This window comes from Calliopsis andreniformis, chromosome 10 (assembly GCF_051401765.1).
Source record: "Calliopsis andreniformis isolate RMS-2024a chromosome 10, iyCalAndr_principal, whole genome shotgun sequence".
Lineage (NCBI taxonomy): Eukaryota > Metazoa > Arthropoda > Insecta > Hymenoptera > Andrenidae > Calliopsis > Calliopsis andreniformis.
Window position 1 is genome coordinate 8572776 of NC_135071.1, and position 26053 is coordinate 8598828.

Below are 26053 nucleotides of genomic sequence, written 5' to 3' on the forward strand. Positions count from 1 at the left end.
TAATTTTGCAACTAGAAACATTAAATTTCTGTTTATCTTTATAATTGTAATATGAATGTTCAATTTACGAAGGATAAGATATTTAAAAATTTTTATTTAAATATCTAAAGATAAGTTTATTTATATAATGTAAAGACAAGATTAAAAAAGTTCATACTTTGGATATTTTATTAAAATATACATTTCATCCAAAATACAAAAGGAAAAGATGTATATACAATTGTGTTTTGAAGATTCTGCGCAATAATTATAATAACAACGGTTACATTAGCAATAATTATAATAGTAAAAAAATTGCAATGTAGCAATATAATCGCAATTTTTTCATCATTTTTACAACTCGAGAAAGAATTTCTAGAGATTCCTGCGCAAATTTTGAATAAACAAAATCTCTCCCTTTTATTAATCTTTTTTTCTGGTTATTTCTTATTGATGAAGAAAATATTCGCTTTCAATTTTTCAAGTCTGCTTTTTTTCGTTGATACTAATAAATACTTGTAAAATATCCTGCCATTTGATAAGATAAAATTCTATTATTGCCGAGCACAGTATACAATGTACGTATTTAATGTGGAATTTAAAATCCAGTCACCTCATATTTTTATTAAAAGCTCTGATTATTATTTAATTGGTGAACGTTCACGCAATTTAAGAGAGCATCTATACCCGTACTATAAATTAACTCAGCTCAATCTAGAATATTAAGTTGTAATGAAAATTATTTAACATGATATGTGTTCTACTGATTCTTAATTTTGTACCCGTTCGCTTAACTCAATGTTTAATATTGTCTCTTGCTGAATTTGCATAGATAGGCAGTTTTTCTTCAAAACGGTTTTCGTGTGTTTTAAATGCGCTTCATGCATGAGCAGTTACACTGAATTGTGTGTAGTATGTAATAGAAATTAATAATCATATTGTTTGTAATAATTATTTGCAAACTAATATACATTAATTACCTTCTTCTTTGATTGCTCACGCATGTAATGTGTTTAAATATGTTGAAGCTTCTTTTTAAGGTATTTATTATTTACTGTATCACTAGTCTGCAGAACAATTTATAAAATACTTATAAGAATGACCTTTTTCAATACATATATGCATTTAGCTCTTTTACTTAGCAGCAAGAGATAATGAATTAAAAAATTCATGAAAATTTGTTATAGATAGTTAAAGATTTGAATTAATTAAAACCTCTTTGGCAATATATGCCCAAATGGTGACATTATTGATTTCTAATCGTTTTCAAAGTGTAGAGTCATTTATTCTACGATAATCTATATATATATGTAATTGTAAAATGTAGTTTTAGATGTATTTAGAATTAATGAGATTTTTTAAATGTTATGCAATATTTTTATTCCAAAATATGATCGACATAAAATTTTCGTTTTTTCCCTCACTGCATCAATCTCAAGGCACTAATAAGGCCTTTATTACCCTCAAATGCGATAGAAATTCAAAAAAGTTTAAAATACAACAAAATCGTGGGAGACCCTTATTGCGGTTTTCACTAATTTACTTAAACAAATTAAAGTATATGTTAAAAATAAATTTAAACGAACTTTTACAAAATTAATATCCTAAAAGTGAAAAACATGAATGTTTGGTATAATTTTTTAAATCAGCAATATCATTCGACAAACCTTTATATTGTTCTGAAAACTTTTCAAATGTATAATTATTATTAACACATTAACCATCACAATTGCCACTACATGAAAGTCGAATAATTGCTGTGTTAGTAAATTAAGCTGAATAAAAAGAACCGCAACATATAATTGTTTTATTATTAACGCTATTAATCATTGACAATAAAACAGCAACTATTAAGGTAAAGTAATCAGACCGTATTTCAAAACCGAAAACGGGTGACACTTTAGTGTGTTATACATAACAATATTTCATTAATAAAGACATTACTAAAACAAATATCACTATAAAAATTTGTTATTAAAAAGGAATAAACACAAGCGTGCAGAATATTAAAATAAACCATTAAAAGGCGTCTCCCACTGTTTCTTCTCTTTCTATGATATGTTTGATCACAGTTATGTGCAGAATAAAATACAATAATGCAATAATAATATGAAATGACGATTCGTGCTAGTTAGCCACTAGATTTTTACAGCAAAAGTAAATGCTAGAGACTAAATGATGGGTTCGTGCGATAAATAATTTCCTCTATGCTTTACTAGAAGTTAGTAAAGTATAAAATATTTTATGAACTCCTACAACAAAAGAGTCGATTCGATCAAAATCTTTTAACTTTACATAAACTCGTCGAATAAACTCTTTCCTTAAATACGTGTTTCTTTTTAAATTAAAGCTAATGTACACGATTGACGATTTAGCCTATACTAAAACCGATACATTTATATCGTACAAAAACCGAATATTCGGCTCGCACATTATACGCTCGTGTTATTAATTTTATATTAAACTTTACTATTTACACTTTGTTAACGCATTCGATAGTATTGACTCGTAAACAAGCAACAATAATCTTCGTATGGTACGAGTTGCGCAGCAATAATAAAATTTGCTGATTGCGTTATAAATTTCCTTAACGCAAGTGTTACACATCTATTAAATAAAATTCATTATAATACCTAATAATTTCAAATATAACAAAATCTTGTCAAGTTTTCAAATTTATTCTCAAATTTTTAGAATAAAATTCCTTATTGTTAAATAAAAATCAATATATTCGTATATAATTATAGTTAAGAATATAAAGAATATTTATGTAAAAATAAGCTTCACACTTGCGTTAAAGGGCATGATGTAGTATATACAAATTTTGCATTTTCCCCTTAGCTACCATGAGCCGTTCTGGTAATACGTTTGTAAAATACTAAATTGCCAACACTGTTTCCAACCGATATCTGATTATAAGTAATGTGATTTTGAGTATATGTGCTTAATCTGTTGCTACTTCTATTAATTCGAAGGTAATTAATATGGAATTATTAATTGACTGTGCATATTGTTACTACATTTGATTGGAGAGAAATTGAAACCTTTCGAGAATGAAATACATTGTCCCATTATAAACATAAATGATTTTCAATTAACGTACATTAATTTCAAAATTATTAAACTATCGATTTGTTTTTTAAAATACTTTTATTTAATATAAAACACTAACAGGAGCGTATTCTGAGTTGAACAATGTTTTTCATTATATGAAAGAATTCATTTTCCATACATCCTCGTGCATGCATGATTTTTTAATCATACTGTGAACAATGAAGTTAATTCTTTGATGATCACCTTAAAAATTACTGATCCTAGAGTTATGACAGAATACTTGATTAATATAAATAAAATCAGAATTTAGATCAATTTAGGATATTTACCTCAATACAATTGTATTTTGTTGCATATCTCTACCAGTCATTGAATGATAAAATGTTAGAAACCAATATAATCAGAACTTTTGAGGAACCATTCATATAAATGTGTATGGACGACGTGAGGAAATCACAAGAGTGTTCACATATATGAGGTACCAATCGACAATTGCTTTTGGGGTCATTACAACCATCAAGGCCATTTGAATATTTGTACAAAAACATTGTCAGAAAAGTTTCCGACATTTTATGTATTAATATTTTCATTCTATAATACTAACTCTTGCCTCATTCTTCTCAGATAACATTTTTTGTTACTTCAGAAATTAATTTTTAGTTTAACGACAGTATAATCTGTCGGCAAATATTCCCTGTTATTAAAAATTTACAGTTTCCATTATTCTAATTAACAGAATACGTACTCTCAGCAGAATAAACGTAAACTAGTAAAATTACGTATTTTTACCTATTATTCAACAGCAAAGCCACAAGTTTCTTCAACAGCTTGCGTGAGTTTATCGAGCATTTTTTGATAACTCGGATAACTTTCCGGAATATCTATCCTATTGAAACAGGTATGCGCTTTTGGTAAATTTTCACTTGGTGCATCTACTGCATGAATTGTAAACAATCTTGGACCTGCAGCTCCTGTCGATCCTTTAAATATATACAAATAATAGTGAATTCTAAAAACATTTAAGCAAATACTTCGTATTGATTGCATGAACTTCAGAAATTTTACCTTGTAAAGCTTTAAAACCTTGCAGGGGAACTCTAGAACTTCCAGTAACAAACTGAAGTAACCGAGCTCTCATTTCTTCTCCATAAGATTCTACTATTTGCCAAAACCATTTTACCACCGGTGTATCGGGTGTACAGTGTTTCAATCGTGTATGCATTTTCCAATCATTAATATCAATAGTTCCTAAGCCACCTATGACCAGCTCTAATTCTCTTTCATCAAATGGTCTTAACAACTGAGGTGGAATTAATTCATGGAATCCTTTTTGCAACGCCAGAAACTGTTGTTCAATTCCTCTCATAAAACGATAGTTCACGTATAAACGAACGTATTCCTTCTTATTTTCTTCAGTTACAGGAATGTCTTTGCCACCTGGTTTTAATTCGTGATTTTTTAGTACTCCAAAGCTACTATGTTCTACCGAAAACGTAGCATCTAATACTCCATCTATACTATTTTCTCTGTCAATAAAAGAAAATTATTTTTGCAATATGTTTCACACAAATTATACATATCTCTTATATATCTATACTTACAGTATCCATGTAAGACTTCTGTGTAATTCGGGATCAACTCCTTCTATATCGGTCAATGTAATGGCTTTATTAAGCAACATTTTGTAAAATGGAGTTGTAAAACCACCGTCTATGTGATGGCCATGAAACACGGCAATTCCTATTATTCGTCCAGCAAAATGGAAATACGATAAGTGCTCTGGATTAATTCCTGAATCTGGATTAATCTGAAGTGTGTAGTTGTCATCTCTCGAATATTGAAATAGTCCATATTGAGGATTTAACATTTCATGTGATAATAAATATAACCACTCTCGTGCTACTCCGCCATAATCAAGGCCTTCTTCACCGCGGAATTTTACCATAAGTCTTTTGCGCATATCTTTTGGTCGCATTTTCATGATTAATCTATATGACTCCTAAAAGTGACATGTTAGAAAGTATAATTAATTTTATGATTTGAAAAATGACTTATTAATTACTCTATATAATATATTTCTTCATTCCATTTTAATCATACGTATAATTAAATACCCACTTCAAATATTTCATTTCTCGAGACTTCCAGACGACAGTGTCCACTTTGAGGTTGAAGAGCATTCAATTCTGCCCTTAAACATTTCAGTTTTGCCACTAAATCTCGTTTATACTTTGGCAGAAGTTCATTATCCATTAGTTCCTTTGGTAATTCTGATACCGTTTGGGCATTCTGACTTAATGTATTTTCCACTAAAAGAGTAGTTAATTAAAAGTATTTTCTTAGGCTAAATAAATGATAGTAAGGAAAAAATAGATAAAATAGTATAGTATAAGCTTCTGTTATGCTTTTATATAGTATTAAATTGTGTATTCCATGTTTAGATTTAAAATTTCACTTTAAAAGTAGAAATACTGCAGAATGATAGAAAATATTAAATAGTAACTGAAACGTTATTTATTACACTCACATGTTGGCGAATTATTATTACTTCCGTTTTCTGTTCTCGGCCTTTGTTGAACCGCATTGGTCTGAACACTTGGTGATGCAGGTGTGTCTGCTTCTGCAGTTTCATTTGCAGCTGGAGTTGAGTTACTCGAATTACTTGTTACTTGATTAGTTGTTATGCTATTATTTTGTCGCCTACTGTCATAAAAGCATAATTTTACAATATAAATTCAATTACTTGAACTTTCGTATTCAATCTTAACTTACTTTAATAAATTGCTTATAATTTGACTGGACAATCTAGGATCCGTAAATTGTGTTGTTCTGTTATTATGATCAACAAAGTAAACACGACCACTTTGAGTTTGTCGCATTTCCCATCCACTAGGTAATGGTCCAAGCTCACTCGCTAATTCGTTTGCTGGCAAATCGCGAGGTATTCTAGGATCATGCCAAGTAGATGAACCAGTTGGTACATGATAAAAATACACTTGACCTTGTTGAGTTTTTCTCATTTCTGTAAAAATATTTATTCGTTTTACTCCGTTCAAGCATTTTTTTTCATACTTTATGGTAAATTCTTTAATAATGTAACACTTACCATATCCCCGGGGTAAATCTGGTGGTTGTGGAGGATCGTATCTCCTCTCATTGTTAACCATTACATTATTTCTATTCCTATTACTTCGATTAGGCCTTCGAGGTTGACCATTATTAGCTCCACGATCTGATCTAATATTTCCATTTTGGTTCCCATTCTGTTCATCAGTTACCCTTATTGGTCGTCGTTCTCTCGACGACGCTGGGGTCATATTTCTTGTGTTATGTTGATTCTGTTGATTTCTATTCTGTTGTTGGTTTGATGTGTTTCTCGGTGTATTTGAAGCAGAACTATCTCTGCTAGGTGTTCTACTAGGTGTACCTTCACCATTCCATTCTGGTGTACATCTTGTAGGACTTTCGGTCCTTAAATTAGGAGGACTTCCACTACCACTGGGAGAAGTAGGTTCAGAAGAAGGGAGGGGTGGTGGCTCTGGTGTGGTTGGTATAACACCATTATTAGGCCTATTATAAAAATTAAAACACGTAAGACAATTTATTATATTATTAGAAGCTAATAAATATTTAACTAAAGAATGTACCTAGCATTTGGACGAATCCATTGTGTAGTTCTGGTATAATGATTGACATAGTAAAGTCGTCCACTTTGAGTTCTTCTTTCCTCCCACCCATCTGGTAAATCAGTTGGGCAACTTAAATCTCCAAGAACATCCACTACAGCATTATGACCTACTGTATTGCTCACAGCACCATTATGACCATCTCGTGATAACAGAGATACAACAATTTGTCCTTTGACAACATCAGTATCATCTGAGTGTGCTTTACAAAGATCTAATCGTTGATCTACAAAAGATACATGTAATTAAGCACTGTTATATTAATGGTACTTGTTACACAATTGTACAATAATGAAAATTACATCCTGTATCTTTAAGTCTTTGTATTGTGTTGGATAATATTCGTACGCATCCCAGGAATCCTCCACCTTTTTTCTTGTGGATCTTTTTATGATTCCAAACAGATATAGTAATGCCATCATTTTTTCCAATATATCTACAAAAGTATTCATAGAAAGTTACACATTTTTTGAAATATAGAATTATGTTTGTCCTATGAATAAAATGTAATTACAAATCATAATGCTGATTCCATTTGGGATCTAAGGTTGCTTTACACGTGTCTGTACTGTGACACTGTCCTGAACCATCAACTGTTATTTTAGCAAATGGATCTGGTAGGCCTAAAATAAATATTTTTTATGTAACTTTTGAATAGATTTCGCCTCCTTGTCATGTAAGATATACTTACGAAACAGATCTTTTCTGGCAAGATTACGGGCACATAAAACTGTAAAATTTACATAATCAAATTTTAAAATTTATTTTGTATAATCATATTCCTATAATACATGTGTATAATAATTATAAACAGAATAACATAATGAACAAACAAATGACATAAATAGAAATAATTCCATAAACATATTTCTTTTATAATCTACATAGTTAATACAGATAAAAAAAACTAGTAAAAGTATTATTAATGGTTTTATTTTAATACAGTTTATACAATGTAGTAATATAATAAACAAAAAAATTCTTTAAATTGTTAATCTCAGAATGTTATAGATACAAAATCTACATTGTATGAAAGTAAATAAAATTAGGGATTTAAGCTGTTTTCATTATATTATTATGAAGAATTAATAGTATCTAATGCATTCCTAAATGATAAAATGTAAAATTGTACTGCAAAAGTTTATACTAAATATGTTATAAATACTATAACTTTTATTTAAAAATGTGACAAGTCATTTTTACAGATTAAGAAACCAATAGAAAGAATATCTCATGAGATTGTAATAAATTCTGAAACATTTTATTTTTAAAAAAGTAAACAGACTCCTACAGTTTGGTTTCACACTGAATGAACATTTGTGTGAATTGTTTTTCAACTGATATAATATAAATAATGGTTTAAACTGGTTCTCATAGAAATTGCATTAGTACAGAAAAATCATACAAACATATAATTAACAGACAATAAGAGAACATACATTAAATTTCATTGTGACTCACTGCACATATTGCAGTTTTACTACTCATTTTTACATGGAGGATGACACTAAACAACAATCATGTCAGCAATCCAGAGTCAAAAAGAAAAACAGTCATTCCTAATTACAATGACAAATAAACAGAACGAAATTGTAGCTACGCCCAAATGCATTGATTTTCTCGTCTCAAAGATACCAAAACATCAAAGTTAAGTGTTTGAAAGAAACACTAAACTCCGCGCATCAATGCTAGGCGTCTGACATTTGTTAATTAGGCCCATTCACATTCGATTTGATCCCAGCCATATCCCTCATTGAATCAATCAACACGGGCTGACAATAAACCGAAAAAACGCCTGGAATGATCGTGGTTCTGTGCCGTATTCTATGCATTAAGAGAGATTCGACGGGGACGTGACAAGTTGACCAAAATTAACGTTTTCAGCGTACGGCCTCCCGGAGTGCTCACGGTGGGGTCTTGACCTCCGATAGGGAGTTACCATAACCAAAGGACGAAAACCCTAGTCAAACCTTTTTGCGTATCTCATGGTTGCGTTACGGAGAACGAACAAACAGCCGTATTCTTAGGGGCTGGTTGACGTATCTCGGAAACGGGCCTCCATAAGGTCTACGACGGGGCCATATTAACGAATACACAACAAATACAAGGCGCGAGAAGGATCACAAACGCGTGTTGGCTATCGGTCGACTTTCACGCTCCTCTTTCGACAGAATCGTCGCGATTCCCTGATAAACTCACTCGTCAAACGAATCTTCATGGCCCCATTCCTCCTGCTACCGCCCGGATTCGACATTTTCCACGCACATTTAATGCTTCCTACCGCACATCGGCACTCTAATTAGTAAATAAAACTGCTGCCTCGAAGCGGCGGTGCAACCCGCACACACGCAACCATGCACAATCGACTGTTGCAGTTGATCGACCTTACCGACCGTATCGATCCCGAGCCCCCCTTTCGATTCTTCGAACACTTTCGAGATATATCGAAGCTGAGGGCGCTGACGGAGGGATTTCCTATTTGGTTCGAATTTTTCGGTTTTATTTTATTGGTGTCTGAAATGTTGCTCGCAGTGTTATTATTGGAGGTAAACATGGATTTGATAAAAGTGAAATGAGTGTAGATTTAATTAAATAGGTTGTGTCATTTTCACTGGTTGATTAATACAGAGAATAATTGATATAGCAAAGGGACGCCTTAAAAACGTCTTAAAGACATTCCCCCTTTCGATTCTTCGAACACCTTTGAGATATATCGAAGCTGAGGGCGCTGACGGAGGGATTTCCTATTTGGTTCGAATTTTTCGGTTTTATTTTATTGGTGTCTATAATGTTGCTCGTAGTGTTATTATTGGAGGTAAGCATGGATTTGATAAAAGTGAAATGAGTGTAGATTTAATTAAATAGGTTGTGTCATTTTCACTGGTTGATTAATACAGAAAATAATTGATATAGCAAAGGGACGCTTTGAAAACGTTTTAAAAACATCCAGTAAAGTCCTAAAAATGTCCGACAGATTTTTTTTTCAAATGTCCGAAGTTACAAATCGGTATGTGATTAGGACGTTTTAAAGATGTCCAAATAACGTCTATAAGACGTTCAGATTAACAAAATAAACATCTTTAAGACGTACAAAATGTAAGTCTCTAAGACGTCCAGAACGTAAATCTTTACGACATTCATGTCTTTAAGACGTCTTATGGACGTAAATTTCAGAAGTCTTTAAGATGTACGCTGTTGGATGTTTTAAAGACGTCCAAATTATACTGTATGATGTGTAGACATAAAACGTATGTTCGCTTTTAAAGTCAGAAAAAACAATTTATAAAAGACATTGTTTATTTGAAAAATTGTTTTAATACCAAATAGATTAATACCAAATGAAATTAACACGTACCTATTTGTAACGACTAATACCGGAAGTATAATCCCAGATAGCACACGACGTCTTGAAGACGTCTATTTTATGTTCATTTTATGCCTGAACGTCTTACGACATAATTTAGACATCTTAAAAACATCTAAGAGCGTACATCTGAAAGACTTGCAAAGTTTACGTTTATAAAACGTCTTAAAGATACACTACATGGACGTCCTAAAGACTTACGTTTTTGGACGTCATAAAAACGTCTAATTTTTGACTGAATGTCTCATATACGTAATTTGGACGTCCTTAAAACGTCTTATAAATGTTTCTTAAGACGTCCTAAAGACATACTGATGTGTAACATCGGACGTCTCAGAGGCGTCTTTTGGACATTTTTAGGACTTTACTGGATGTTTTTAAGACGTTTTTAAGATGTCTGTGCTATTTGGGATGTGATTCACAGAATAAACGTTTATTTATATGTATTTGTAGTTTTTTAAGCATTCTTTGAGAAAAAAATAAGGTTTGTAAAAAATAAAATATGTATACTAATTGTACCAGTTATTTTGATAGTTCTGGTAGTTCTACTGTTAATCATTTTTGCGCAAAAATTTTATTATTTATAAGTTAGACGAGTAGTATTGCCTTTTTTTAGTATAAACGTGTAATATTTTCTATATGAAGTAATTATTGTTCTTGAAATAAGAACATAAGATTAAAAAATTAAACTATTTATTTTACGTAATTGTATGTAGGTACATATATGTATAACACAATGACATTAACAATTTGGTATTACCGAGTATTTAAATTAACTTTGAAGGTAGACAGAATAGATAATCATAGATATTAAAGGTATCATTTTTTAATCCTAACATACAAATATATAAATTAACAAAAAGAGTAGATATAAGAATATCAATAAAAACTGTTGTAAAATAATAAAATTTGTGTATCATGAGGGTGACAAGCGAGTTATCGATTTAATATGATAAGACAGGTATCGATTCACTTTAAATTTATATGCAACATTAATAACTATAACTTTCACTGGCCTTATGTTATTAGAGGGACTGCCACTCATTCTAGAAAAATATTTATAACCTCAATTTAAAATTTGAAATAACAAGTATCTACAGTTGTGCTCTTTGTAATCAATATCGAAAATATATTTTTAATAATATAATTTACACGAAGCAATCGTATACTTTAGCTGTTTATGTATTCATTATGACTTATATATTTACTTTAATATTTTTTTCAAAATATATCAGGATTTCTGTACATTTGTTCGTCTAAAAATACATGTGAAGAATATACAATAGAATTTTTGTTAACCCGTAGTTAAAGTTCATCCGAATACTAGGTAATTACTTTCTAATTGTAATTTATTTAAAAAGAATATTTCTAAAAACAAATTTTTATGCATACTATTGTACTTCGTTTGTTTTTGTACAAAAAGCAGTTAAAATTTGTATTCGTAATGGCAAACAAAACCAGCCAATAAATTCGAAAAATATTAAATAATTACTTTTATTTGTACTCTGTTATTCGTTCCGCAATTTCGAAAATATGCGTGGTTTTTCTCACGAATCGATTTATTTGGACGGTTTTCCCTTTGCAATACAATGAAAAACAGATTGGTTTGATCTTTGGCAGTATATTCACGATGAAAATTCCGCCTGTTCATCACGGAATGTGATTGTACTGTTTGTATCGATGGATGATTGTGCGGTCCCTGGCGTCACTAAATAGTGTTTCCTGCTTTAGGCCTCTCCTCGGAATGTGAGGAACGCGTCCAAAAGGAAGAGAGCTCCCTCAATTATACTGATGGAACCTTTGGCAAGTCCCGTGTCGCGGAAGGAGTTCTTGAAGTATAGTTTGTTAAAGAAGTCGATGTTCAGAGCACCGGCAACGATGAACAGAACACAGCCGACGATGGCGAAGAAGAGGTCCTGCGAAGATCAACTTATGTAAGTTATTGTCTTTACAATTCAATTGAAAAGTATTAAAGGCTTCTCTGTTATAAAAATAGCACAAGTCAAACTTATTGGGATTACTAAGCGCAATACTAAATTCTCAGACAATTCAAAATTAAGGAGTAATATAAGTAAAAATTATTTTTAAACAAGAGTAAGAATTTTTTAAGTTCCGTATTCAAATATTGAAAAGCAACTATTTCTATTTTTCTGTCAATAAATTTTTGATTTTAATAATATTTAAAAAATTTTTGTATTTCCAAAATAACTATAATCACAGATAAAAATTATATTGATACGATATGAAAAAATGTTTATCTTCATGAAGCGCAACAACTTAATTTAGTTGTCAATATCGAAAATTGTTTATATCATTACGAGACGTTTGACAAATATTTTATTTTTCTTTTCTGACAGATGATCTTCCTTTGTTTGTACCATTTTTATCAAAAGATTGCAGCATTAATCAAGCAGATTTTTAATCTTGAAGTAACAATTTAATTTACTGATTTTAGCATATTTTTATTTCAATTTTGGTGTATACACATACTTTATAGTCATATTTTTAATACCTTAAAAAAAATACCATGACAACAAGGTATACTTAAGAATAAGTCCAAAATAAATAAAGATAGGAAATAAATTAGTGAGATGCAATTAAGTCCTATTTTTCCAATTATATCTAAACAGTCTAAAGTTTTTAAATAGTAAGAATATTAGCATCGACTTAGGTGAAAATTTTTAATAATTAGACCAGTTTTTAATATTATTTTTTTTATATAGGGATATCAAATTTCACGTTTAATATAATATTTACGTACCACGCGACGGTTGACTGGTGTTCCCATTAAGCTACCAGCAAATAATCCCACGAGAATGATTAGATACCCGCCAAAGGTACCCATGGTAATCATAGCGGTGTGTTGATCTCCAGCATTGAAGGAGTGGTAATGCAATCCTATGAGGATGCATACTATTAACTGAAATCAAGAGTAAACAATTTTATTAGAAGCATATTTGAATAATAGAGAGTTTCAGTTTTCTTTTACTCTTGTAGATGTTTTAGGGTTCGAACTTTCTTCTACTCTTGTGTAGATGTTTCAGTATAGACTAAGATCAATAAAAAAGAATAGGAGCAACGCAATTTATAGTCGTAAGTATAGTCTCGCGATTCGTTAGCAAAGTTCTGAAGTTAATTCATATTTGTCTTATCAAAGACAAGACTAACAGAAAGTCAGAAAAGTTTTTATAAACTGAATAATATTTGAACAGACTTCAAAAATGCTTTCTCATAATGCATTAAACAATACATTATTACGTAACTGTAATAATATTTAAAGATTTTAATACATTAAAATTTGTCCATTTTTCATTCACAATAATTGTAATATTCATTACAATTTGATTAATGCATACTTCAATTTTAACACGCTTAAAAGTACCCGACAATTTTTCAAGGAAAGGAATAATATTTGAAACAGAACAATGATATCTCGATTCTATGCACGAAATGACCCGCTACCTGCTTAACATCGTCTTAACCTGCTTAACCTGCTTAGCATCGTCGGTAGTTTAGTTAGATATTAAGTTCCTCGAATATATGGTATAATAATTGTACAAACAAAACTGGGTCACGACTTTGTCGAGGTATTCATAAATAACGCATTGGAATTCTATTGCGCTCCAGTTACCACTGTTTCAAGGGAGTCAGTGCTAGTTTTGACTACGAATTCCTTGTCAACGACGCGTCGACGTATGCCAATTCGTCGTCGAGACGATCCCTCAGTTGTTCCCGATATTATATTCGTAACACGTTCACCTCGTTACCCCTAGCATTGTTAATGAGTTGCTTACTGACATTACGTCATTCCTCGAACATTCCCTTTCACGTTATCATTGCTCGGTTCTTCTTAAAATTTCGATTTGCCCAAAATTCCAATTTCATCTACTTTTTTGGTATACTGTTCCTTCCGTAATTTATTCATTCAATATGCATTCGAATAATTGGTCTCAAATAATGGTGCTTTTTTCGAAAAATTTTTACGTTGAATATAAAAGTAACAGTTTTGTCTATAGCTCGGGTTTAGAGGAAAACATTACAAAGTGGCCAGATTTACAGTAATTTTAACATTAATTGTCGCTAACTCCAGTGTTGACGCAATTATTCGGGAATGGAGAAGATTAAAAAGGAAATGGAAAGCTCTGCATTGCAAATGTGTTTTAAGAATCACAGCGGAACTTTAGATAGTAACTGTTTTCCGGTGGGAGGTGTGACCGTAACGAGAAGAGAATCTCGTGCCTTGCAATCAGAAGCTATTATGTCATTCTCCATTCTTGTACGCTTGCTGTTAAAAGCAATTCCTGACATTTTTACATGATAGCTGTATGATTGACAATGATTCGTATTGCTCTGAGAAAGTGTTGTATCGAGGCAAACAAATTATGTAAAATTGTTCTTCGATCAACTGAGGAAAATCGTCAAAAAAGAAGTTACCAGGCTTACGCACGTGTCGAGGAGTGAACCGGAATAACACGCTAAAAATAGTACCTACGTTTTTATGATATCTAGAGGAGCTGATTAAGTTTTTTCAAGTTTGAGTGCGCTAAAGACGTCATTTTTCAACTCCTCTTTTTACTGCTTTTAACGTTTCTCTTTGATTTAATAGATTTTCATTTTCAATATTACTGCGCCTTTTACGGAGGTCTTCTCAGTTTAATGAGATTTCAATTTTTGTGTTGGTTATATCTTTTTTTTTGGGAGCATTTTTTAGCTGCTGCAATTTTTATATTTTAACTATACTGGTATTAGTTAAATCAAATTTCTGTTTTCAATGTCCTTGCAATAGCAAGTTTAGTATTCCCTATTTGCTTAATAATTATTTGTAACAAGAATCATATTCGGGAAGTAGAAAATATATCTTTTTAACTTTATGCTCACAAGCAATGTTTGACTTAAATAGTTAAATGAAGCTAGTAAGTAAGTCAATAACTATGGTAATAATCTGTGTACCAGATTACTTACCAGTTCTAGGAACTTGATGATGGAGAGCCTTGTGATCGCGGCCATTTTGATTTATCTGTAAAATAAAATATTAAAACTGATTTTTTAAAACATGTTGCTTAGAACTAGTTACGTGAAAGTGAACTGTTATACAAATTCTATGCTTTATGCTTTATACTACTAATGATCACTGCCGCCTCTAAAGTTTGCGGAGTTTGGGGCAACTAGTTTGGACAAAAAGATGATATAGTATCGATATAAATATTATATAATTTAAAATTCCATGTATATTTGTCAAGAAACTACATTTTACGACATATCTCCATTCTATTTATTCGATCTTTAATTTAAATTTACTATCGAGATAACATAGTTCTAAAAGTATGTTGAAAATTGGATGCCTCGACTATGACAATTTGTATATGCATGTTTTCTTATAAAATGTGAAAATAACTAAGAATAAGTGTTGGGCCCGGAGCAAGTGCCCCGTTTGCCCACTGCTAAGGACGATATTATTGATTATTACACATTAAAATTGAAATTATCAACTAGGTTTATCAGTAGGTTCTAATTCTAGCTAATAATTAATAAATAACTGTTATGGTAATTGCTAATAATCATTCAAACATTTTGTATTTTGCAAAGTGAACTTTCCTATATTATAAAATTGTCGAAAATTTTTATTTTTTATTGATGTTTGTATTGCGATATAAAAAAGTTTTCTTGATAGTACAATTTGATTTTGATAATACTTATAGTTTTTAACAGAAAATTTGCACATGATTATCGTCTCTAAAGGAAATTAATTCAATTTAATCTTTAAAATTCGAAGCTTTATTTTGAAGGAATAAAATTCGTCAAAATAACTGCAAATTCATATTTTAACTAATTTTACATATAAATGCTATCATATGCATTGATATATCACAAAATTAATTCTTGAATAACAGTAACTCAAAACTATGATCAAAAAAGGAATATAGAGACAAGAAGTATATTTCAAATTGAATTTGAATCATACTACACTTTATACTTTATAGAATACAATATATCAAAGCAATAAATTACTTACGAAATCACTGTTAATAACGAGTGCAATATAAACAGATCAATACGTAATTCTTTAAGGTTTTATCTGTCAACTCGATTTATCAGCAAGCTAAAAACTTTCTAATGATTTGATACAACTTCAGTCTAAACAACTGCGATAGCTTCAGTCAGGTTTCATCAGAAGTTATTGAAACTTTAGTCTTTTCTGTTATTCTGTAATAACAGTTTGTATATCTACAAACATTTGCAACTAGCTGTACAATGCATGAGTCGCCAACATTTAATAAGATTTTAGGAGTAATATACGACAAATTAGTCATGATATTCCTTTGACTCATTCTACCATTAATGCAAACTGATTTGTAAATAATGTTTAATGCAACGCCTACCTACAGGCTTGACGTAATCTGCATACATTTCTGTTAATAGACGTGTACAATCATCGGTGTGATCTTCTTGGAATGATTGATATGGAAGTTATACATAATAGAGAAATATTTCTAATTTCGATAACATTATTGCTTTTCATGAATTGGAACTTAAAAATGGGTATTCACCTTAAGCGTGTAGTTGAAATAATTATAATATAAGGAGTGAACTGAAAATTGTATGACAAGCACTTAGATTAATTAATCTAAGTAATTACTTAATTACTTAAAGTAATTGGGTTAATTACTTTCAACATTTTAGGTTTCAATAAAATAATTGCTGTATTTAAATAATAGTAACTTCAACAGTTGGTTCACATTTAAATAAAATAAAAATTTTTGAACAAATATTACTAAGTATTCATATTTACATTAATAAAAATTAGTTGCATTATAAAATGAAATATTTATGTATTTAGGAAAAACTTTTTTCTAAACAAAAAAGAAAAAATAGAATTAAGATATACAATATAAAACATTTAACATTTGCTATTTATCAAATTTCTATTTATAATTTCTTATAATTTCTTTCTGTCTAACAGGCGGAATAATTCTATTTATTGTTTATTGATTTTGTCATGCAAATATTTATTCGTTCTATCTGAAATACGGCGAAACCCAATCGTGACATATGCGAATCATGGCAACTACAACAATAACCAACCACACTCTGGTGTTATATTTAGAAATTTGCAGGATGACACAAGAAATTATGGTATCTGCAATGACCATTACTTACAAATCCTCGTTTAAAATTCTCAAGGATATCGTTCCCTCCATTTTACTGAGCAAATCACGTCATATACAAAACTAAACATTCAACAACATAAAACATACAAAAAACGCGAAGACATGGTGTGTTACTTGTCTTATTTTATTGTATTGCTTGAACAAATCCTATTTAATTTTGGAATTGTTAAAAATACATTTACCTATCATATATTTTGCATATGTATTGCACATATGTAACAAGAAATTAATATTCTTTGTTTTATCGTTTCTATTAATTTTGATTCTTTGAAAATAAATCATTAGTCAACGAATTTAATTTTAAACAGATTTGTGCTAATAAGATTTCAGAGTACTTTTAAATACTTTAAGAGGAGTATTTAAGAGAAATCAAGGATTTATTATCCTTTGATCACTACTTTTAGGATAAACTGTCTTTTTATGAGTTACATAATAATATTATTCCTAAAAATATCCTAAATCTATAAATTTAGTAATAGAAATTTCATAGCTATAGATACTTCAAATGTCATTGTCACTAAAATTTTTGTTAGCTCATTTTTACTTTTAAATAATCAGTAGGCACTATTGCTAACATTTTATCAAACGATTCTTATTTTAATTCGTGAAATAAAAAGTTTTGTTTAAAATAGCAAAAAATATACATTGAGATCATTTCCAAAGAAAGTAAAAAGTGAATCAGAGTTGACAATGTGCAGTATTCACTTCTGTTAAGATACTCTATTTTGAGTAATTGCTGCAGTTAGGTCAGTGGAACGCAGGCCATCATTTACGACGACCATGTGATTCCAAAGATGGACAGAATGATCGGTGGAGACACACCAGAACCTGACACGAATATTTATTCCATCACTGGACAAATGAGATTGCGCAAAAAAAGAAAGGACTTTTTGCAAAATTTTCTATGATATCATTCAAGCGTTTTTGAATAAAAAATGTTAGTATTAGGAAAACGATGTTAACATTCACTCTAGTGTTTAGCATCCTTTTTATGGACGTGCTTACTAGACTATGGATATTTATATAAATTCATATTTTTTATAAATACGACTATAAAAGAGATTTATTTCATTCTTTAATTATAAATACGATATACTTTGTATTTTAGATATTTTTTATATTAGTACGTATTCTGAACTTTTTTCCTATTTAAATTTCCTATAAATATAGCAACACCTATAATTTATTATCCTGTTTGTGTGTTAAATAGTTTGCCTAAGTAAAGTAATCGTAAAATTGATAAACAAATTGAAATTGAATAAATTTCATTTATATATAGTTACAATATTTCTGAAACAAACAAATTTTGCAAAATCAATTATGTGAAGCTCAATTTTATTCCATTCAAAGTAATCGAAATTTCAATTTTTTTCAAAATATGTATATAATTTCATTATTATTGAATAATTTTCTTTACTATTTTTGTATGTATCTTGTAAACATATTATCTGTCTGTCTGGTCACCATTATACTTGCTACAATCAAAATAATCCTCAAATCACTCCATTAGAATTGATCTACGTCACTTGGAGGTTCTTTGTCTATTTCTGGAAATACCATATGGCTCCAAATCCTTCGATCATATTTTTAGATCATTTAAATAGTATGTTTACACATAGTAAAAGCAAAGTGTATCTGCGTTGAAACATTAAAAATGTTCATAAGGAATGTATTCCGATTGTTTACGATCATCGTCACGAAACTTCGTGGAAGGCTCAGTTTATAATGCACGGTGACGTTGTTCTCAATAACTTCATCGTAACTTACGAGAATAGAAGATGCAACATTGCAGAGTCAGTCTATTCAAAATGTGCTCTGTAGACTATAAACCTTGTTTATGTGGGTTATATTAAAAAAAATGTATACGATAAATAAAGAAAAAAAAACAGCTGCGTGACCTGCAAAATTTGGGGCTTAAAAGAAAGTCACGCTTTCACTAGTGCAGTTATTGAACGTGACGAAGAGCCTTTATTCGGTTGTTGCAATTTCACTGAATATGTCGCACATGTATTTCATAAGTGACAACTCTAAACACGCGATTTTTCAGTTATGAAGCAGTATAGTAAAGACACTTCTATTCATTCTAAAATTAATTGAACTTTAAAATTATGGAGTCCATTGAAAGAACTCTCAAAGTACAGATTTTAAATTATTTGAATAAGTATTTGCTTAATATTATATGTTTAATACATAATTTTTTTTTAAGCATATAAGTAGCTTTTTATTTCTCCTGGAAACATTTTTTTGAGCTGTTAGTTGAATATCGAATGATTTTTCTGAGAAACTGCCACTCTAATTTATGTTTATTTATATTTAATATAGGAGATATATAAGTACAGTTTCGTTTTCAATGTCAATAAAAACCGAATTCATTAATAATATTTATTTTTACTATTGTAATATTCTTATCATTATGTTCATTCGAATGTTTCAAAATTCAAAGTTCTTATAATTTGAAACAAGTATAAAATACAAAAGCAAACAATAAATTATATTTTGTAATACAATTTTATATAAGTTACAATTATGATATTGCTTTAAAATTGAATCTGTTTGCAATGCAAAATGAATCAGATAGTTTAATTTCAATGCCTATTCGTTTCTTACAGGAGTCGAAATAGCTATAACTATAATTGCAAAAAGAATTAACGTATGAATAGAAATGGTCTTAATTAGAATCTTGCTCATCTATTGTTTGTTTTCCGTGTACAAGAAACTCGATTGTTATCATACGATAATGGAACTGTCATTGCCCTGCTTAAAATAAATTCGACTCATGCTACATATAATAAAATTTAATCTTTAAACTGATATTATGAGAATATCTTTTTAGTCTACATTAAACTTCAACTTTAAAATCCTAAATAAAACGTGCTTAACAAATACAATGCGAGGATCGAAGGAAAAGTAGGTCAACACCATGATATAATGGGAGGGATTCCTGCCTGCTGTAGCCCTGGCGAACGTGAATGTTTACGTGTCGTTATATTTACAAGAATGACGTAATATTGTTGAAAATGTACTGAAAATGTACGTTTTAATTTACTCACATTTATTTACTGTAAAATTGTACCCAATGGTATTAATTAATTACATATTCTTATATATATGAATTTATTAGTATCTATGTATTTCTACTACATATTGTTTCTATGATTAATATCTATGTATTTCTATCTATGTATTGTTGTGTTTGTTAGATATCGTGGAGATTAAGATTATTTCTACGATATTCGAAGTAATCTTCCTCATTGCATTAAAAGTTTACACAATTACGTGTTCCATTTATGGTGTTGACATCATTTCTTGACATCATCAGTGTTCAGGTATGAAGAAAAAGAATTCATAAATACATATACATATGTAAACGTGTTAAAAAACTATAAACCATATAATTTTGCATAAACCGATTGAATGAGAAGAGTGCAACAAATAATATACGTCTGTGTCAGTCTGTCAATTTAAAACACGAATGTTTTATAATTTACATATTTTTTCATCTAATACCTTTTTATTTATAATTTAGTAAATTAATACTTCGTGACTTAAAGTTGTTGAATCTCCTGTTCAACTGTTTTAAATTATTACAATGGACACGCTTTTCAATATTAATTGAATTTATTCAATTGCGAATTCAATCTCAATTCAAATTATTTAATCTCAATTCAAATTATTGAATTTCAATTTTCAAGCACACGTTAAAATATCAAAACTGAGTCGCTTGTTTATCAAGAACGAACTTACGTGACAGATCGATGGTTTCGTTGCTCCGAACGTAATGTTCACCAGACGATGGTTGAGCAGCGACTAATGCAGATTGATCGTGAAAGAGCGACGCCAAGCTCCGATTTTCGTCTCCGAATGAAACACGGCTACGTTTATGCGATCACTACACACGCATTGTGTGTAGCCTCCATTTTACTATAGTTCTGACATCCTCATGCACAGTGACTCTCAAAGCCTGCCTTACCTACGCGTCATTACAAAACGAAATCCTAAGTATTCGAATTCCAAAGAGTATTGTGGAAAAAGAGACTTACAATGGGAAAGAAAAATGAAGGAAATTGTAGAAAATCATTTCGAGAAAATATAAAAAAATATTCAACCTATAATTATGCACAGTGGTTTAAAAATAAATCGTTTATTTTTCATAAAAAAGTAACTTCTCGTTACAAGGCAAGAGGCTTTCCAAAATGTTTATTATTGAAACGTAAATCTTTTATGTAACTATAAAATTGATTGGTATTAAATTATAAAAAGTATTAGTTTCACATTCCAAACGGCTTAAACTATTTTCAAACATAATAACTGTTTAGATCAGCGATTGGTCAATAAATCGTTCTGGCTTTGTTGAGTTTTGCACGTGGTGTGCCGACTAAGGTTTAGTTCGAAGGACCAGAGATACCTATGAAGTCTAAGTTATATCTGAATTTTATTTTGATAAATCTTCCTTTATGCAGAAATGCTTTCAGAGGGCGGAGAAAATATTCACAAATAGGAGCCTCCTTTGGGGTAGATTATGCCCAAATTCCTACCACAGACATGGGAGGGAAGTCGTTGTTGACAGCACGTGGGGGTGGTGGGTACGTTCCGTGGGGTGACATCACCCCAGAAACGCTCAAGGGTAGCACGTTATATTTATTCATACTTTATTTATATGTATTTTATAGAAAAAGTTCTGAATGCATATACTCATTAAATAAGTAAATTTTGAAAGAATTAAGTTGAGAACCATTAAGACGCTTTAAGTTCATTCAAGATATTGACGAGACTAAGTTTACATAGGGGGGAATATGGAATTTTAATTAACGGCATTAGATGTTTCTTAATACGCAATCATAACACTTTCGTGTGATCACAAATTTATATTTGAAAAGAAAATTTACCGTGTTCATCGGTTTATTGAACAGCGTAGTTTGTTTTTTCAAGAGCAGCGTGCCATTTAAATTCCATTATGAAGCCTTGATTCATTACTCACCAATCTATATGCACGTTAGTATGACTCATGCATGTTGTTCTTTTTGTCATACCCGGCGATAATGTATTGATTTGTCATTTTATGTGTACATTAAATGAATATGATAATAGGTCAAAGTTCTAAAGAAAGTTTCCACTGTTTCTGTTAATTCACTATCCGGAAAGATATTGCAAAGTTAGAAAAAGTAGTTGATATTCTTTCACAGTGAAAGTGATGAATGTTGTAAGTGGCAATTTTTAAAAAACCGCGGTAAAAATGAAAAACTGCTGCAACAGGTGTCACTCTTGTTTTATTTTATCATAAAAAACATTCCTTCTGATTAAATGTAAAGACGGGATTGAAGTATGGAATACAGTACTTAAACATTAACTGTACATTTAACTATTTCTTTTCATTCTCAAAATCAATGTATTCTCACATGGAGTTTTACGTAATTACATTCAATTTATGATTATTATTATTTCTTATCAAAGTTATATTATATAGCAAAGTTTGTTTATTCAGAGTTAATACTTCGATGTTTTACTTTATTTTATTAAAAAGCAAAAATATGGGGATATATAATCGTCTTCAATTATAGAACCTCTTTAATCTGACTTACGGCTATGTAGATTCTAAAAATACGAATATATAAAGTACAATAGATGAGGGAATGATTGTGTAGTAAAAGAGTGAAAATGTTATTTGTCATTTTGACAGCTTCTGTAATCTGCAGTGGTAATTTCTTCAAGAAACTGAAGTATAGACGCTACACCTAATTTCTTTTTAATTCAAATGTCATTAACAAAAAAATACATATAACGTATAAATATTCATCATAAAATTCCTTAATAAGAAATTCAGAAATTCTACCAATACTATACTATAAATAATAGATATATATTATTATATACTACTATATTATTATATACTATAAATAATACCAAAGACTATAAATAATAGAAGAATTAAATAATCGTGTATCACCATCATTATAATTAATTCAAAGTATTAATATTTACTCACCAAAGTAAAGAATTAATATTTACTAGAAAATATTTTTAGTGTGAGAACGAAATTCAAAAACTAAAATTTATAGGGAAATGTAATATTCTTTCCTCAATTTTAATAAATTCAATACATTCTCAGTTTCTATAAATAATAATAAATTTAATAATACCATTCGTCTGGCAGAACGTTGAAACATTGTGCAATTTAAGTTCTTATCTTAACTGAGTCGATATTAATCTCAGTGATATTTTGTGAGCCGTTTTTCACGAATTTTATTAAGAAGAACGTTTACGTTAATTCCACGCCCTCATAAATGACATCATTTCACTGGTTTGCGCAATGACGTCATATTATGTCGTAAAATTCGCATGCTTAAGGGGAATTTATAACAACGGACTGCAAGAACTCAGTCATTGCATCACATTCGTTAATAGATATTACCTAAGTGCGAAAGAAATGGCACAATCTAGGCTGTAGTTCGATCTAACAATAAAACATGTCATGAATGCATTCTTGCATAAAATATGAGTTGATGGACGTTTTCTTTCTGCTTGCTCTTCCTGCATTCTTATGCTTTCTTCTCCTCTGTGTGTTTTGTGCCTCGTTCAGATTCGTTAAGTTAGTTAAATTTAAGTAATCTGGGACTATTTTATCAATATAAACCTATTATTTATTTTTCTTAAAATTTTCCTTGAAGTTTCTATGCCCGTTCTCCTAAATCAAAACCAGTTTATCAATGTGAACCTGTTATTTTTCTTGATTTCAAGTATCTTTTCAGGTTTCTAGTTTAGTGATTTTTCAATTTCCCTTGACTTAAAATAGTGCATTTAGAACGGTGTGAATTTGTATAGTGAGTATTTCGAGCAAGCTAACATAAATGTGTGAAAATATCAAAATATATTTTCACTAAATAGTGCATTTAGAACGGTGTGAATTTGTACAGTGAGTATTTCGAGCAAGCTAACATAAATGTGTGAAAATATAAAAATATATTTTCACTAAATAGTGCATTTAGAACGGTGTGAATGTGTATAGTGAGTATTTCGAGCAAGCTAACGTAAATGTGTGGAAATATAAAAATATATGAAATTATAGCTTACTCACATAATACATTATTCATTTATCATAGTGTGTATATTATCGTTGAGATTCATCCATCGTTCTGAATCATCATTAGTCCTTGTAATTACATATCTCTAGCTCGTGGAAAAAATTAATCTAGGCAGGTCTATTATTATAAAATACAGAAATAACATAAATTATAATGACAGAAATAACATAAATTAATTATTATAAATTAGGCAGATATAATATTTCAGGATATAAAACAATAAAATAGTTTCAGAAATTAAGGATTTAAATAATTGTGCAAATAATTATTATTTGTTGAAAGCTATTCCTAAAGTAACCTAAAGTAAAGTTTGCATGATAGCGACCGAGAAAATCGGTTGCAAATATGTACGTGTTATAATTGTAGTAATGTATATTTCTTAATCTTGTAATTAATCTTGCAAATCATTTACAATCCTTGTTTTTGTAACGAAACATAGTACCTTTATGTTAGAAAATAGTTGTTTATTTTTGTGCAATTCAAAAACAGTAATACAATGACACTGAAAAGATTGAACATCGTGAGAATCACACGTATACATATTCAGCAGTCGGTTCTAAATTCATTTATAATTTTGGTTACTTCCATTCAAAATTAAATCGTCCAAATTAATCCTAAAATTGTTAATACTATAAATGTCGTGTGATAAAGACTCATGCAAAAGTGTCCTCAATAAAGTATTCGACTGTGGTAAACAATTTTTTAATCTTATAGCAGATTGAAGATGAAATTACTTTTAATCATTTCTTAGATAATTTATTGTTTGGTTAGTAAATTCTGGGATCTCTTGGAGAATTTCTCATATCAAATCAGCCTGTCCACCGAAAAAAAAGAAGACTGTAACTGATGAAAATAAAAAATCGTGCGATGAAAGTATAGGTGGAGTAGATCCTGATTATAAACGAAAAAAGTCATATATAACTCCTAGTCAAATTTGCCCAAGTACTAAACGTTGTTGCGTAATTAAAATGCAGGTAAAATAAACAAAAAACTATTTCTTCCTTTAAGAACAATATAAAGAGAAAAAATATATTTATTGATAATATATGCAATTATATGTATTTGCAAGTACATACATATTAATTTCAGTAATTGACAGTTAACCACCAATTAGACATTGTAATATATAATAGTATAATATTAAATTTATAATCTTTTAATATTACACGTAATTTCCGCTCTTAAATTATAAAAAGTTTATATTTATTTCTTTTGCACCCTATTAAAAATGTACTAAATTTGCCTATCTTCAATTTCACTATAATACATTAATAATTTTTTAAAATATTAAATTATTTATAGGATCCTTGCGCACCATGCTGTTGCGAAGATATTAAACCAAAATTACCACCTTGCCCACCTAAACGCCGGCATTGTGAGCCACGTGAGCCAATATGTGGCTGTGATCTTTGTCAGAAAAAAGGTGGAAACGACAAGTGTTGCGACAGAAATAGAGCTTTTCGGGGTATTACCCTTGATCCTAGATATTTTGAAAAGGCATGAAAGTTTTTTCGAAGAAACTATACTAATACAATTCAACGATGACTCTACATATCATAAATTTGGTCATTAAATAAATATTATATTATTCGGAGCGTATTTTTTTATAAATCGCATAAATGAAATTTATGAACCATTAACAGTAGATATTTTAGACGAAGTCCAGCATAAACTTCTATATTTGAGGAACTTTACTTATGTAATGCATTTGAAAATTTACAT

General features: G+C 30.0%; 3 protein-coding genes across 4 annotated transcripts; 1 reads left to right on the top strand and 2 right to left on the bottom strand.

Annotated features, from left to right (window-relative positions):
* Window positions 1-147: 147 nt before the first annotated feature.
* On the bottom strand, window positions 148-9057 carry Smurf (SMAD specific E3 ubiquitin protein ligase). 2 transcript variants are annotated; one of them, XR_013002799.1, is made up of 14 exons: window positions 8919-9057; window positions 7411-7449; window positions 7234-7342; window positions 7022-7155; window positions 6681-6945; window positions 6140-6603; window positions 5806-6055; window positions 5561-5736; window positions 5152-5342; window positions 4635-5032; window positions 4099-4559; window positions 3823-4013; window positions 3363-3727; window positions 148-3293 (listed from the first exon to the last, which is right to left on the bottom strand). XR_013002799.1 is itself a non-coding variant. In XM_076387086.1 (13 exons), the coding sequence occupies exons 1-12, from the start codon at window positions 8971-8973 to the stop codon at window positions 3826-3828; spliced, it is 2730 nt and encodes a 909-aa protein (XP_076243201.1). In that variant the 5' UTR covers window positions 8974-9057; the 3' UTR covers window positions 148-3727; window positions 3823-3825. The 2 variants fall into 2 exon arrangements, 1 of the variants encoding a protein (XP_076243201.1); XM_076387086.1 differs by having other exon boundaries at window positions 148-3727.
* Window positions 9058-10759: 1702 nt separating this feature from the next.
* LOC143184939 (protein snakeskin) lies at window positions 10760-21119 on the bottom strand. Its single transcript, XM_076387553.1, has 4 exons — window positions 20997-21119; window positions 15046-15100; window positions 12845-13003; window positions 10760-11999 (listed from the first exon to the last, which is right to left on the bottom strand). The coding sequence occupies exons 2-4, from the start codon at window positions 15088-15090 to the stop codon at window positions 11811-11813; spliced, it is 393 nt and encodes a 130-aa protein (XP_076243668.1). The 5' UTR covers window positions 15091-15100; window positions 20997-21119; the 3' UTR covers window positions 10760-11810.
* A 3847-nt stretch (window positions 21120-24966) lies between these two features.
* LOC143185077 (uncharacterized) lies at window positions 24967-25834 on the top strand. The gene is made up of 3 exons (XM_076387801.1): window positions 24967-25021; window positions 25103-25305; window positions 25634-25834. The coding sequence occupies exons 1-3, from the start codon at window positions 24967-24969 to the stop codon at window positions 25832-25834; spliced, it is 459 nt and encodes a 152-aa protein (XP_076243916.1).
* The last annotated feature ends 219 nt before the right edge of the window (window positions 25835-26053 follow it).

Excerpts from the sequence above, each read along its gene's own strand:
- Smurf (XM_076387086.1), bottom strand. The coding sequence starts at position 8,973 with ATGTCGAATCCGGGCGGTAGCAGGAGGAATGGGGCCATGAAGATTCGT. Across the intron at positions 6,604-6,680 it reads TGGATTCGTCCAAATGCTAG|GCCTAATAATGGTGTTATAC; the intron begins GTACATTCTTTA and ends TTTTTATAATAG. Across the intron at positions 5,033-5,151 it reads CGAGAAATGAAATATTTGAA|GAGTCATATAGATTAATCAT; the intron begins GTGGGTATTTAA and ends TGTCACTTTTAG.
- LOC143184939 (XM_076387553.1), bottom strand. The coding sequence starts at position 15,090 with ATGGCCGCGATCACAAGGCTCTCCATCATCAAGTTCCTAGAACTG. Across the intron at positions 13,004-15,045 it reads TCATCAAGTTCCTAGAACTG|TTAATAGTATGCATCCTCAT; the intron begins GTAAGTAATCTG and ends TCTTGATTTCAG. Across the intron at positions 12,000-12,844 it reads CACCAGTCAACCGTCGCGTG|GACCTCTTCTTCGCCATCGT; the intron begins GTACGTAAATAT and ends TGATCTTCGCAG.
- LOC143185077 (XM_076387801.1), top strand. The coding sequence starts at position 24,967 with ATGTCGTGTGATAAAGACTCATGCAAAAGTGTCCTCAATAAAGTATTC. Across the intron at positions 25,022-25,102 it reads CAATAAAGTATTCGACTGTG|TAAATTCTGGGATCTCTTGG; the intron begins GTAAACAATTTT and ends TTGTTTGGTTAG. Across the intron at positions 25,306-25,633 it reads GTTGCGTAATTAAAATGCAG|GATCCTTGCGCACCATGCTG; the intron begins GTAAAATAAACA and ends AATTATTTATAG.